This window comes from Nyctereutes procyonoides, unplaced genomic scaffold, assembly GCF_905146905.1.
Source record: "Nyctereutes procyonoides isolate TBG_1078 unplaced genomic scaffold, NYPRO_anot_genome, whole genome shotgun sequence".
Classification (NCBI taxonomy): domain Eukaryota; kingdom Metazoa; phylum Chordata; class Mammalia; order Carnivora; family Canidae; genus Nyctereutes; species Nyctereutes procyonoides.
This window is the reverse complement of record NW_026575122.1, coordinates 2,800,619-2,813,415: the sequence shown is the minus strand read 5'-3', so window position 1 is coordinate 2,813,415 and position 12,797 is coordinate 2,800,619. Positions and strand designations below refer to the sequence as shown.

General features: G+C 44.1%; 1 protein-coding gene across 2 annotated transcripts in view; it reads left to right on the top strand.

Moving 5' to 3' along the window:
- The window catches only part of CPE (carboxypeptidase E), a 106,511-nt gene that overhangs the window by 73,854 nt on the left and 19,860 nt on the right, over positions 1-12,797 (top strand). For both annotated transcript variants that reach the window (XM_055336607.1, XM_055336606.1), the window contains exons 2-3: positions 7,907-8,103; positions 9,777-9,944. In XM_055336607.1, the coding sequence (XP_055192582.1) occupies positions 7,907-8,103; positions 9,777-9,944 (365 nt within the window). The remainder of the gene's footprint in view (positions 1-7,906; positions 8,104-9,776; positions 9,945-12,797) is intronic.

The window sequence follows — 12,797 nt, the reverse complement described above, 5'->3', positions numbered from 1 at the left end:
AGTCAACCAAATATGGTAACGAGAGAGCCGGCAAAGACCGAACCATAATCACTTGTCAGAAACCTGGTCCATTCATACTTTCTTTTCTCCTCTTCTGGTGCCAATTTGTTTGACTCTGTTCTGTTTTGGCCTCTTAGATATATTTATCTTCACGTTTTATTTTATATTATCAAAATACTGGTGAAAGACAACAGAGTCTTCTAAGAGAATCATCTAAAATAAAATTGGCACATTTATTTATTTATTTAAATTGATACTTTCAAAAGATAAAGTCCCAAATCCATCTTCAGTAAATACTTGCACAAAGGCATTCTGGTAACCATTTGATGTGATCTGTAACTATTAGAGTACTTTAAAAATAATTCTGTCTTTCCTGGTGATTAATATCTACAGAATCGGGCTCCCTGCTCAGTGGTGAGTCTGCTTCTCCTTCTGCCTCTTCACTCCCCGCTTATGCTGTCCCTCTCTCAGATAAATAAAATCTTAAAAACTATATCTACAGAGAGATTTCACATCATGAAACTACATCATTAAAACAATCTCTGCCTTACCTGATTTGTGTTAAAATTTACTCTGTGTTCATGTCATGATGCTCTTAAACAAGTCAACGATTTTTTTCTGACTGTATGGCTTTTTGCAGGCAGCCTCTCCTTGGATAATAGCTATAAAGTGTTTCATGTTACTAATTTTAAATGACCAATTTCTGTGATTTTTAAACTGTGAATTTCTGGGAGTGGGCACAGAAATTATACTGGTTTTTTTCATGTCGAAGATAGCCTCCTAGGTCAAGACTGTAGGAAGAACAGAAGGAATTTTGAATACCTAGAATGATAAATATTTTAGAAAAACTACTTATTAGGTCAAAGTAAGATTTTTTTCATTGATTATTATGATTAGGTATAGAGCAAAGAGTAACATAATCCAGTCCATTGGTAACTGCTAGAGTAATTCATGAAGCCAAAGTAAAACCCCCTACTCCTTTCTTCTTTTCCTTCCCCCTAGAATAGATGGATACTGGTGTGGTGCTTTAGAAGACAGCTCCATCTCAATACAAGAATAAAACCCCCAAACAAACCTCTTTTAATTCTTACTACATAAAATGAAACATAAAGAAAGGCAGTATGGTAGAGGCTCGCCTGATTCTACTTTTCGTTATGTGTTTGAAAATCCTTCAGATTTCTTAGACTTCAGATTCACCTTCTGGAGAACCCGTGAAGAAACCGGAAGTTACATATTTCAAATAATTGCTCTCCATGTGCGGTGGTGTGTCGGAGTAGGGCTGTACTGGTTTATGAGACCTAGTTTTAATTTTCCGGAACTGCGTGAGCCGACTGACCTCACGTTGGTAACTTCAGATTGTCCATAGGGAGTGCGTTCGTTCGTACCATGAGCCAGCAGCTCGGAGCTGGTTGTTAACACTGGAGTGCTCATCATCGTACGTGGATATTTGTAAAAAGTTTCTAAGATACTTGTGTAAAGACAAATATTTTAATTAAAAAAAATTAAAGGCATTTGCTGATATTCGAACTCTGACATTTTTATAGACTTGCAAGGTTAGCAGTATCTTCTGCTCTTCTGTTTATCCCTCTTTCTTCAATTAGGATCTTTCTAGATATACACTAGATGTCATTTGTAAGAGAACTTTGAGAGGATATGTGTGGCTAATGCATAATTAATATTTGAAAAAGAATTCTGGAATGCATCTCTGCAGAATAGTTCTGTAATGTGTTCTGTATTGGCTGCCCATTAAAAATCAGATGAAGTGAGAAATTACTTTCAAGATGTGGTGTAAATTTAGTTATTTTAAAATATGACGATGAAGGCAGAAGCAAGGAGAAGTAATCTTTTACACTCCGAATTGTCTTCTGCAACTGTTTTTTATTCTTTTGCCTTTCTTTGGATTTTTTTCTCCCCTTCTTTATTCTCTTTTCATCTACTCTGCTAGAAGGAGGCTCTATTTTCGTATCCATACCCACTCTCTTCTATTATTTATTTGGCCCTCGGAGATTTGGATTTCTTTTAGGAATACACTGAGCATTTTAGGCTGCTAAAATATCCTAAAACACGAGCCAATTAATGACGTATTCATTGACAAGTGTTCGGAAAGTTGTAGGGTTCATTCTGCAAGAGTGATTTAAAAGCTGTAATAGGTTAGAACGTCAAACAAGTGGAAACAATTAGTAGCACTAATGTCTTAACCCCCAGTTTACCACTGAGAGAGGGAGATCCTTGATGGGAAGGCCCATCTGTTCCAGAGATGTCTCCAACTTGCAAAGCCATTTGTAAATCAAATCATTCAGTGACTGTGCTGCTTGTGTAGCTACTTATGGGTCTGTTTCTCAAAATCATTGGTGAGATGCACTTTTTACCATGATATTTTTGAGAAATAGGGTTTTATTTTTGGATACTCTGGTTATTCAGCCATGTGTTTAGTATATTACGTGTACCGGGAACATGTACTTTGACATTTTCACCAGCTCTAGGAATTGTGAAATCAGTGAGTTAAGTACACCTTCCAAATGAGTTAGTGGACTTATATTTTTGCAATAATTTGATGTTGGAGGAAGAAGAGATTCATCTCAGTATGAGTTTCCTCTCTATTTAAAGAAAGGAAGATGGAAGAGTTCTGTTACTATAATCGAGTTCTTTCTTAAAATACCCTTCACTTACTTACTTTTTTCTAAATAATGATGCTACACTTCTTACACCGAGTTTCACAATTTACAGCCTATTTTCACATTTATCTCATTTTTTATTAGATATTTGACCTCTGTTCTTTTCTTCTTATATAGAGGTCATGGAATAATTGACTCTAAGATTTGGAAGGGCCTTCCAAGTCATCTGATCAAGCCCTCTACTGAATGGTCCGCCTGTCAGCTATTTTCAAGAGCAGAAATATCAGACACAGATAGGCTGACCATTAGGTCAAATAATGCAGTGAAAGTAAAATTTCCTTTTTGTGAAAAAGGCAGAGTATTATTATTATTATTATTTTTACCCCTTTATTTGATTTTTTTTTTCTTTTTCTTTTCAAGGTTTAGCCAACTGGGCCTGTGAACTTCTGCTTTAGGGTCTCTCTGGTCACTTTAACGCCATTGATTCCTACCATGTGGGAGCTTTGCCAGACTGTTGTCAGCTTCAGACTCTACCCACATGCTAAGCCTAAGGGATATGTGTTTCTGGGGGTGCAAAATACTTCTGTTTTATTTTGAAGCAATAGATCTGTACATTTTTTTCATTTTATGATTTGGCTATTTCAAATCACATTAATAAACAATTGGAACAAATGAGGAGTTACAAGTATAGAACTTAAAATCACTTGCCGCTCCATTATTTATTTATTTATTTATTTATTTATTTATTTATTTATTAATTATTTCAGTAAGGCTTTGGATCTTATTTTAAAACACCCATCAGTTATTCTTATATTGTTCTGATGAGAGTACAAGTCCAATCAGGTACATTGGTTGTTCTGTGACACAGATGAGTATGAAGGAAACTCGGCCCAGGCAGGCTGGATTTGGTCGTCAGGTGATCATCTTCTAACGGTGGCTTGATTGCTGATTATGCACCACGCAAAGCACCCAGGACAGAGGGTTATGTGATCTTGCAGAAAAGCTGGTGCAGCAGGGGAGCTGGACTTCCCGAGCCAGGCGATCGGCAGTGCAGCACCCTGGCACCCTGCGAACAGACTCCTCCGGGGGATCAGGGACTCGGGAACCACCGGGTGAAAAGGCAAAAGAACTAAGTGGCGGGTGCAGAGCTAAGAGGAATGGGAACCGAGCAGCCCCCAGGGGCCGGAGCGGGGTCCTTCTGGGCTGGGAGGTGGATGGACTGAGCCTGGGGGCATGCTGCCAGCCGTCCCTGGGAATGGGCACCTGCTGACCCCGGGCTCTGTCCCCAGCAGCCGCAGACAGGTGTCCCCACCGGGCTGTGTCCCCAGCAGCTCGCACACAGATGTGCCTGCCAGGCTCTGTCCCCAGCAGCCCGCACATAGGTGTCCCCGCCATCCTCCCTCCCCAGCAGCCTGCATACAGGTAGGTGTCCCCGCCACCTCCATCCCCTGCAGCCCACACACAGGTGTCCCCACCGGGCTGTGTCCTCAGTGGCCCGCACACAGGTGTCCCCGCCACCTACATCCCCTGCAGCCCGCACACAGGTGTCCCCGCCATCCTCCGTCCCCAGAGGCCGCACACAGGGGTGCCCAGGTCATCTGCGGACTGTACCCTCCGGGTTGGTGAGCTGACACACGGGCTTATTCAAAGGCCAATGGCTTCGATTTTATTCTCCTTCCTTCTAAATTAAAGGTCGGGAGGGCAGAATGTCTCCTGAGCTCCTTGTTTAGACTTTCGGACACAGCCAGCCTCGGGAGTCCTTGCCTGGAGGTTTTGGGGCGTCTTGTGACCACGGAAATTGCTGTCTTCCTGGGACATCGGCTGCTCACAGTGGGGGGGGGGCGCCCAGTAGCCCCGAGGTCCCTAAGTGTTGCCCCCAGGGTGCCAACCCGCTACCTGCCCGGCCCGTCCAGCTCCCGGCTGGTGCTCCCCGCGTGGCTGCACCTGCACCCCAAGGGCTCGCGGGGCCCTCAGCCACCCGGGGGGCAGTTTACTCGTTCCCTCGGGAGCTCATTGGCTGTGGGCCATGCGGACGCTGTGGGCAGGAGCCTGTCCCCGAGTTCTGGCTGCCCGCGCGGCCTGGGGGACGGTCACCCGGGGGCAGGTGTGTACTCACACTCAGGTATTGGAGAGAACAAAAGGGCTGGACGCAGACCTCAGGTGGCCCAGGAAGCGGTGGCTCTCCAGATCAGGGAAGGACAGGGCAAAACGTGCGGGTGACCGGGAGGGCAGCCTTGGTGGGCCAGAGCCCCGTGGCCCAGGGACAGGTGAGCAGGTCCTCAGGGGACTGGGAGGTGGGCCAGGCCACACCCGGGGGAGCTACAGCTCTTGTAGAGGATTCCAGCTTTTACGGTGAAAGTAGATGGGAGGCTCCTTAGCTGATGGGTTTTGGGTAGAGGGGACCCAGTGGGGTGGGCGGTGAAGAGGAGAGGGCGAAGGGCTGGAGAAGGTGATGGGACTCTGCCACTTGAGAACCTTGCAGCTGGTTGGTCATGTGCCCAACGTCCCCCCATCATTGCCCCACCGCCGAACCCCGCGTGCTGGTGTCCTCCTCCAGAGCCCACATTCCCTGAACTTAAGGTGCTGCTCTGCTGGCTTGCGGGTCTCCCGTGGCGTCGTCGAACGGCAGGGTGGACACGGGTACTCCAACAGCACCGAAGCTCCTCGGCACCTCACAAGACGCGTCCGTAGGCTTAGCGCAGCTCTTCTGGATTCTGGTGACAGCGTATCTAGCAACGTAACTCGTTCTGTGAGTCAGAGGAGGATGCAAATACACTTGCCTTTTCTTTCGCCAAGTCATACGTGCCTTGAATTTTATTTCCATACATTGTCTTCTATAAAATGACCTTTACGGTTCTATCTTCGCGTCGGACGAGAGCATTGCTGTTGTTACTCTTACTGCTGTCTCCTCACAAATGTGGCAGACGTTGTGGGGCAGATTTGCTTTTGAGAGCAATTTCCTACAGAGCTGAAGAAACAAAGCCACCCTGGGAATTTTCTCACTTTGAAAATCAGGCGTTGGGGCAATAGGGGGTGGTGTGGCTTGTGGCAGAACCGGGAGCGCATTCAGATTCAGACAGGTGCACTGACCGCCACACCCTGGGGGAGGCTGAGAGGGTATGACGTTGCTACGTCTCCCTTAAATGATATATATCTTTTTTTTTTTTTTTTTGAATTGGGAGAAGAAATACGAAATCTCAGTGAGCTCATCTTCTCTTACGGGTTACGGGCCAAGCTCCTTCGAGTGACTGAGGCCTCAGACAGCGCTGGGTGGGGTAACAGGCAGGGTCCCCTGCCTCCCACAGTGGAATCTTCTCTCAATACCTTTGCAAGATAGGCTTGTAATGCTCCTCTGGCCACTTGCTCTCCATTTCTTTTTGTAACGGGCTGCTACCCTCCCTTCTGTGCCTCGATCAAATTAATATCCAGTAAGGGGAAGGAGTAAAGCACATGAGTTTGACAGAAAGGAGGAAGGTCATTATGACTTTTGAAATCAGAAGCAAAGAAAACATCTCTTCTCATGCATTATGCGGGTACGTGCCCAGGCATAGTGTTACCAGCGCCTCTCCCTCAAAGTAAGAAAATGAGGGGCATATAAATAGCCCTGATCCTGCTCCGGCCTGATCCTTAGATTAAGATTAACTCAGATGCAGGCCGAGAGGTCACACAAGGACGTGGTTTTCTGTGGTTAGCAGTCATTTAAGTCACACCATCAGGAATCTCACGCAAAGGATATTTAGATGACGTTTTTCCAGGAGAAAAATAATTCCAGTTTTTCTTTTACCCGGGGGGGGGGGGGGAGTTGGGGGGTGGGGGAGAGGTGAGCAGTCCTAGTGGTTTTGTAGGTGGAAAAATCCTTTCCACTGCAGAGGTTGGGCCTGGGGGATGGATGAAGCAGAGGGAGCCAAACAACAGGATTAATTTGGATCATTCGCTGCTATGCCTTGCAATTTAATTACTCCTAAACAGTGGAGAACAACAGAAACAGGCAATAGTGACTTCAGTCTGAATTCTGAGCCCTTCAGCAAAACATATTCTCTTGGGCCTGCATTTGTACAATAATGACAATAAAAATGTCTGTCTTCCCTATTTTAGTGGGCTGTTATAAAGAGAAAATTAGATTATACGTGGTAAAGCATGTCACGCCGATATTAGGACACCGTCATCTTCATCACAATAATAATGATTATAGCAAACACTTAGCACTTGTTATTTGCCAGGCACTGTTCTACGCATTCATATTTATTCTTTCACTCAGTTCTTACCATAATCTTACGGGTAGGATCTGTTCTCTTATTTTAGGGGTGGGAAAAGAGAGCCACAGAGAGCCGAAGTAACTTGCTCAAGGCCAACCCGTAAGAGTTGGTGCGAGGGTTTGAAGCCATGCAGTCTGGGTCCAGAAGTTCATGCTTTTAATCACTAAGGATTAAAAAAAAGAAAAAAAAATAAAAGAAAAAGAAAAAGTATAGGCTTTCAACTAAATGCGAAGATCAGCATTTATAGATCCTGGCTTCATGGGCTATGTTACCGCGTTCAGGCCTCTTCAGCAGCCTGAACTTCACTTTGCTCATTATAAAATAATACCGACTTTTAGATGTTTGGTGAGAACTAAATAAAAAAATGCAAAGGTCCGTGTTCAGCCAGCAGAAGGCATGCGATGAATTATTGTTATTATTATTTATTGCGGGTGGGATGGTATATTTGTCGGCTCAGGCTGCCCTAACAAAACACCACAGACTGGGTGACTTTAGCAGCAGAAGTTAATTTTCTGACAGTTCTGAAAGCTCAAACTCCAAGGTCAAGGTACCAGTAAGGTGGTTTTCTGAGACCCTGTCCTCTTGCAGGTGCTCTCCTCCCCGTACATGTCCTCACGTGGCCTTTCCTCCACGCACCTGGGGGGAGAGGAGAGCCAGCGCTGGTGTCTCTTCCTCCTCTTGTACAGATTAAGGTCCCGCCCTCATGGTCTCATTTAACTTTAATTATCTCCGAATAGGTCCTGTCTCCAAATACAGTCACATTGAAGGTTAGGGCTTCACCTCCAATGAATTTGGGGAATTTGGGGAAGACACAGTTCAGTCCTTGGGGAGACAGACTTAGAAGGACAGAAATGTTAGGAATATTTTGACATTTCAAGTAGATTTGTCTTAGGTATCAATTCTGGAAAGAGAAGAAGCCGTCAGCTGTGTGTAGTAGGTCAGTAGAGACACAACGTACTCCTTAGCCGTGTGCCGTCTGTCTTCTATTTGGAGCCGTAGAAAGTATCCTCATGTCATTGATTTTTGGTCTTTTAGGTGAGCCTGAATTTAAATACATTGGGAATATGCACGGGAACGAGGCTGTGGGACGGGAACTGCTCATCTTCCTGGCCCAGTACCTGTGCAACGAGTACCAGAAGGGCAACGAGACGATCGTTAAGCTGATCCACAGCACCCGGATCCACATCATGCCTTCCCTCAACCCGGACGGCTTCGAGAAGGCCGCATCTCAGGTGAGTTCCCGCCAGCCCAGAGCAGGGCATGCTTCCTTTCCTGGTGTTCATAGGTGTGTGCTCTTCTGTAGTAGCACATGCACGTGAATCTTACAGATAGGACGGGGAGGTGATGGAAGTGATAGATGCTCCCCTGCCTCCCGGGGAGAAGACATTTCAGAAGATAAGGCCTGGCCGGTGAGAGTGGCTTCAGCAGGGATTGGGAGTGAGAGGTTTTGTTAATAAGTCAGCATTGCGTTTTGCTGGTAAATAGCCATATTTATTCACTCATGTTTGTGACTAAATTTCCTTTCCTCTAAAAAGCTGAAAGCCTGACTACCGCCAAGGTTGGGGCCATAACACAGTGGAGGTCTCTGAATGAGGTGATGTCCTAGCGCCCTCTGCTGACATCAAGGAAGAAAAAGTGAGGCCGGATCAGTGTTTCCCTGGTGTTTAATTCTGGTACATATGGTGAGGGAAGTAAAACAAACAAAAAAACCCACCACCACCATCAACAACAACCCCTTCTGCCTTTAAAATTAAATTATAATACAATCTTGACTGTTAGAGACGCTGGAAAGTAAGACATCTTAAGAGAAGATAAATGGCCTGTGTTCCCTTTTTGTTTGCACAGGCATGGAGGACATGAGTTGTTTTCCACAGTTTGAAGCAATTTCCTTATTTTATGGGAGTATTAGTATTTTACTTATAGTTAGGAAGTCAGTTTGTACCTTAAAAATAAAACATCCAGTGACCTGACAGTTTGACATTGTAAGAAACCTAGAGAATTTCTGGAAATAACATTGATACAATTTCTAAAGTCATAAAAGAAAAATTCTAACAACATAGAGAATTAAGTTGTATACTATTTTAAAGGTGGTATTTGGAGCTGTAAAAACAGGCAAAAGATGATCATTGTTATTTTCTGTTACGGATTCTTATTCTTTGGAGTCTAAGGTATCTGAGCTTATATAACTTCAAGATATGGGAATTAGCTCTATATCATAGATAATGTGTAACTTAATAGTAAAATAAGAACATATACATTGTGGAATATGGGTAAATGTCTTGAAAATTCCTTAAATTTCTAGATTATACCAATACTGAAATGTACGATTTGAAATTGAACAGACATTTCTCAACTTACAAAAGCTCTTGATCTTTGTTCTAGGGCTCATTTTTTTTTTCATGAAAACTGTAAAAGAGAGGTATCTAATATGTACATAGTTCATGTTAAACTCATTTTAAACCTTCAGTCTTCTTTAGTAATTTGTTCTTTTGAATATTTAAAAAATAGATTGCTCTGATTTACAGAGCCAATGAATATTTTACTTAAAATCAAATACGGACTGGCATGCTTTGAAAGGCATCATCTATTACTAACATATATAGATTTTTTTTGCAGTTTGATGATAAATACCATTTAAATGTGATTGTTATTAATATTTAAGGTATTATTCATTGAAAATATTTTCAAAATAATCATAACAAATACTTTAAACCTGATACATTCATGGATTTGTCAGCAAGAGTGAAAACACAGTTTGAGAGGGTATTGTTGAAATAAATAACTGATCCTAGTAAATTACTTTAAAAATTATTAATGAAGACCTTAACTAGATAATAACAATAATAATAAATAACTTATTATGTTTCCTTTTGATTTTTTTTTTTTTTTTTTTTTTTTTTTTTAGCCTGGTGAGCTCAAGGACTGGTTTGTGGGTCGAAGCAATGCCCAGGGAATAGATCTGAACCGGAACTTCCCAGACCTGGATAGGATAGTTTATGTTAATGAGAAAGAAGGTGGTCCGAATAATCATCTGTTGAAAAATCTGAAGAAGATTGTGGATCAGAACACAAAGGTAGAGAACATGTGTCGTTGTCTTGGGTTCGGTCTTCTAGCCTAAGGAAGTATGTTCTAGTATCTTCATCATAATGGAGGCTGGAGCAGTAATGTCACAGCTTGTGTGGGATAGTTAGCCAGCTCTGAGAAAGTCTCGGTCGGAGCCCCTGGAATTGGGCAGGGGGTCGGGGGAATAGGACATGGGGGAGGGGACAGGTGGAAGGAACCCATTGTGGGTGTCTTGAACGTCGTCATGGCCCTTTCAGAGGCCCTGTATCAGCACATCACAGCATTCCACACAGTTAATCTTTTTCTTCTTTTCCAGAACCTTCCCCCTCTTTGCTTTGTACAACTCTGCTTTCTCCTGCCCCTTCTACTGCTGTTCCAATTCCCACTCAGCTTCTTTCCCCATGTCCCCTACTTGGCTAAGTACTGGCCTTCGGGGTGCCATCTGCTACCTTTATCTCTTTCCCTATAGATCCATCTCCTGTGGTGTTCTCTTTCTCCATTTTACTTGCTCACTGAGTCCCTTATCTGATGACACCCAGAACCTCAAAACCAAACATTTTCCATACGAAAACAGTGTTTTCTCCTTTATCCTGTCATCAGAGCCTTGATTTTTTCCATCACTGTCACCACCCACCAGCAATCCGTTGGCAGATCTCAGTGATGTGAGAGCCCTAACACTTGTTCAGGCTCCCCTCTTCCGCAGACTCATTCCACTGTTCGGTTTGGGCCCCCATTGTCTCCTGCTCTGATGAGCACAGTCGCCCCCTGTTCTTGTTTTGGGTTCGCCCTCTCCCAACTCTGTTCAGTCTTCTTGAATTCCTCCCGGGTGATCTTCATACACAAATGATTGCCCCATTGCTTAAAAAACCTTGCCGGCTCTCCACCGTTCAGAGGATAAAGCAAAAGCTCAGTATGTCAGAATCATGTGATGGTTTAGTCTGGAGACTCTGGGGGCAACCACGTTGGTTCAAATCCCGGCTCCCTATTTTCTGCATGGGTTTTGGAAAATTATATTTAACCACTATGTGCTTCTGCTTCTTCATCTGCAATAGGGAGATGATAATGGTATCTCCCCCCAGGGAGGTTATAAGGATTGAGTGAGTTAACATTTATCAAGTGCTTCAAGTCAGGCCCTACCTACAACTTTTATTACCGTTTCAGCCTAATTTCTCCATACTCTGTGTTATGTCCCCCAGAGTTAGATGGACGCATTGACACGTTCACTGAACATCTGATGCTCCTTCAAACCAGTATTGTTTGAACATTGTTGTCAACTGCTTGGAGAGGCAGGGCCCATCGTGGAGGGAAGGTGGCGAACTGCTGTTGGCAGCTCTCAGTTCTGCTTCTGTTTTTTCAGGCAGTTCTGCTCTGGCTCATCAACCCCTGTTTGTACCTTTCCTAAGTGAGAACGTGGGATACAATTTCTCCATTTGATCACAGTGCCCTTGGCCCCTGGCAGCTGCTGGCTCACTCGCTCCTTAATTGGGCTCTGGTATTCCATGTACTCGAGGCCACCGACTCCATTTTGCTCCCTAAACAAACCATTTTCTAATAATTTTATGTCTTTGTATATGTTGCTACAACTGCCTGGAATGCTCTTCCGTTTCCTTCTGCGTCACCTCCTCTGTGAAGCCCTCTGCTCTTCCAGACAGACCCTGTTAAGCTTCCCTTACATCCTTTAAAAATACATACAGCACGGTGCTTGTGGCTTTGTATTTCTTATAATTATTTATGTAGTTCTTTTCCCTTTTAATTCTAGATTTCAGTCTTTTGGTTGCAAGAATCATAGTTTATATTTGAGTCTGACACACAGTAGCTTGAAAACCTGTTATGAACGAATGCAATGCAGCCTGGCAAGCAAATCCCAGTATCTAAAAATCCACGGCTGGAGTTCCAGACAAGCACTCCTCATGCACTTGGGCACTAGACAGAGGAACCAGGACGTAGGGAGGGTCCTGGATTATTGGTGTAAAGTTCTTAAAACTTTCCTGCCTATATTTAGGATTCACTCCAGAAAACTTAGGCGAGGCCTACGAGTGGAAACTGGTCTCAGGAAAGGACTGCCAGGGCCTGAGGATTCTAGTAGAACCTGATAAGTGAGGGACTTAAATGTTCTTGCGTCTGAGTCACAGATACATCTTTCTTGGCTGCAGGGAAAGCTGGAAAGACAGAGGACTGTCTTTTTTTTTTTTTTTTTTTCCAGAGGTAAAAAGAGGGAAGTCCTATGTGATAAGCTATGAGGGTGGGGCAGAAATGAAAACGCGTGGTGGAAGCTGCGTGCTGATGTCCACCTGCAGACTCTCCCCACTGCCCTCGGGCCTGTGCTGTCTTTAGTGAGTCCGAGCGGTGGGAAGGTGATGCCTGCCACCTTCTGTAGAGGAATCTCTGAAATAAACCCATGTCCGCGGGATATCTGATGGGCAGCCTCCGTGCAGGGCTGTAGGCTTTCCATCAGCACTACCCTCCCCTTCCCCAGCACAGCCCGTGCAGTATTTGCATGATCGCTGTTAGGTCTTTTCTTATTTCTAGCTTAAGCAATAATTTTTAAGGAGATGTATGCTCATGGCACTTTAAAAAGAATTAGGATTTTTAAAAAGATTTATTAATTTTGGAGAGAGAGCACGGACACGTGCACATGCAAGTGGGCAGGGGGAGGGCAGAGGGAGAGGGGGAGAGAGTCTCAAGCAGATTCCCTGCTGAGCATGGAGCCCGATGGCAGGCTTGATCCCATGACCCCGAGATCATGCCCTGAGCGGAAATCAAGAGTCTGCTACTTAACTGACTGAGCCACGGCAGGTGCCCCCCCCCCCCAAAACTAGAGTTTGAGTTTTTATTTAAAAAATTAAAAAACCTTATCTTTTCT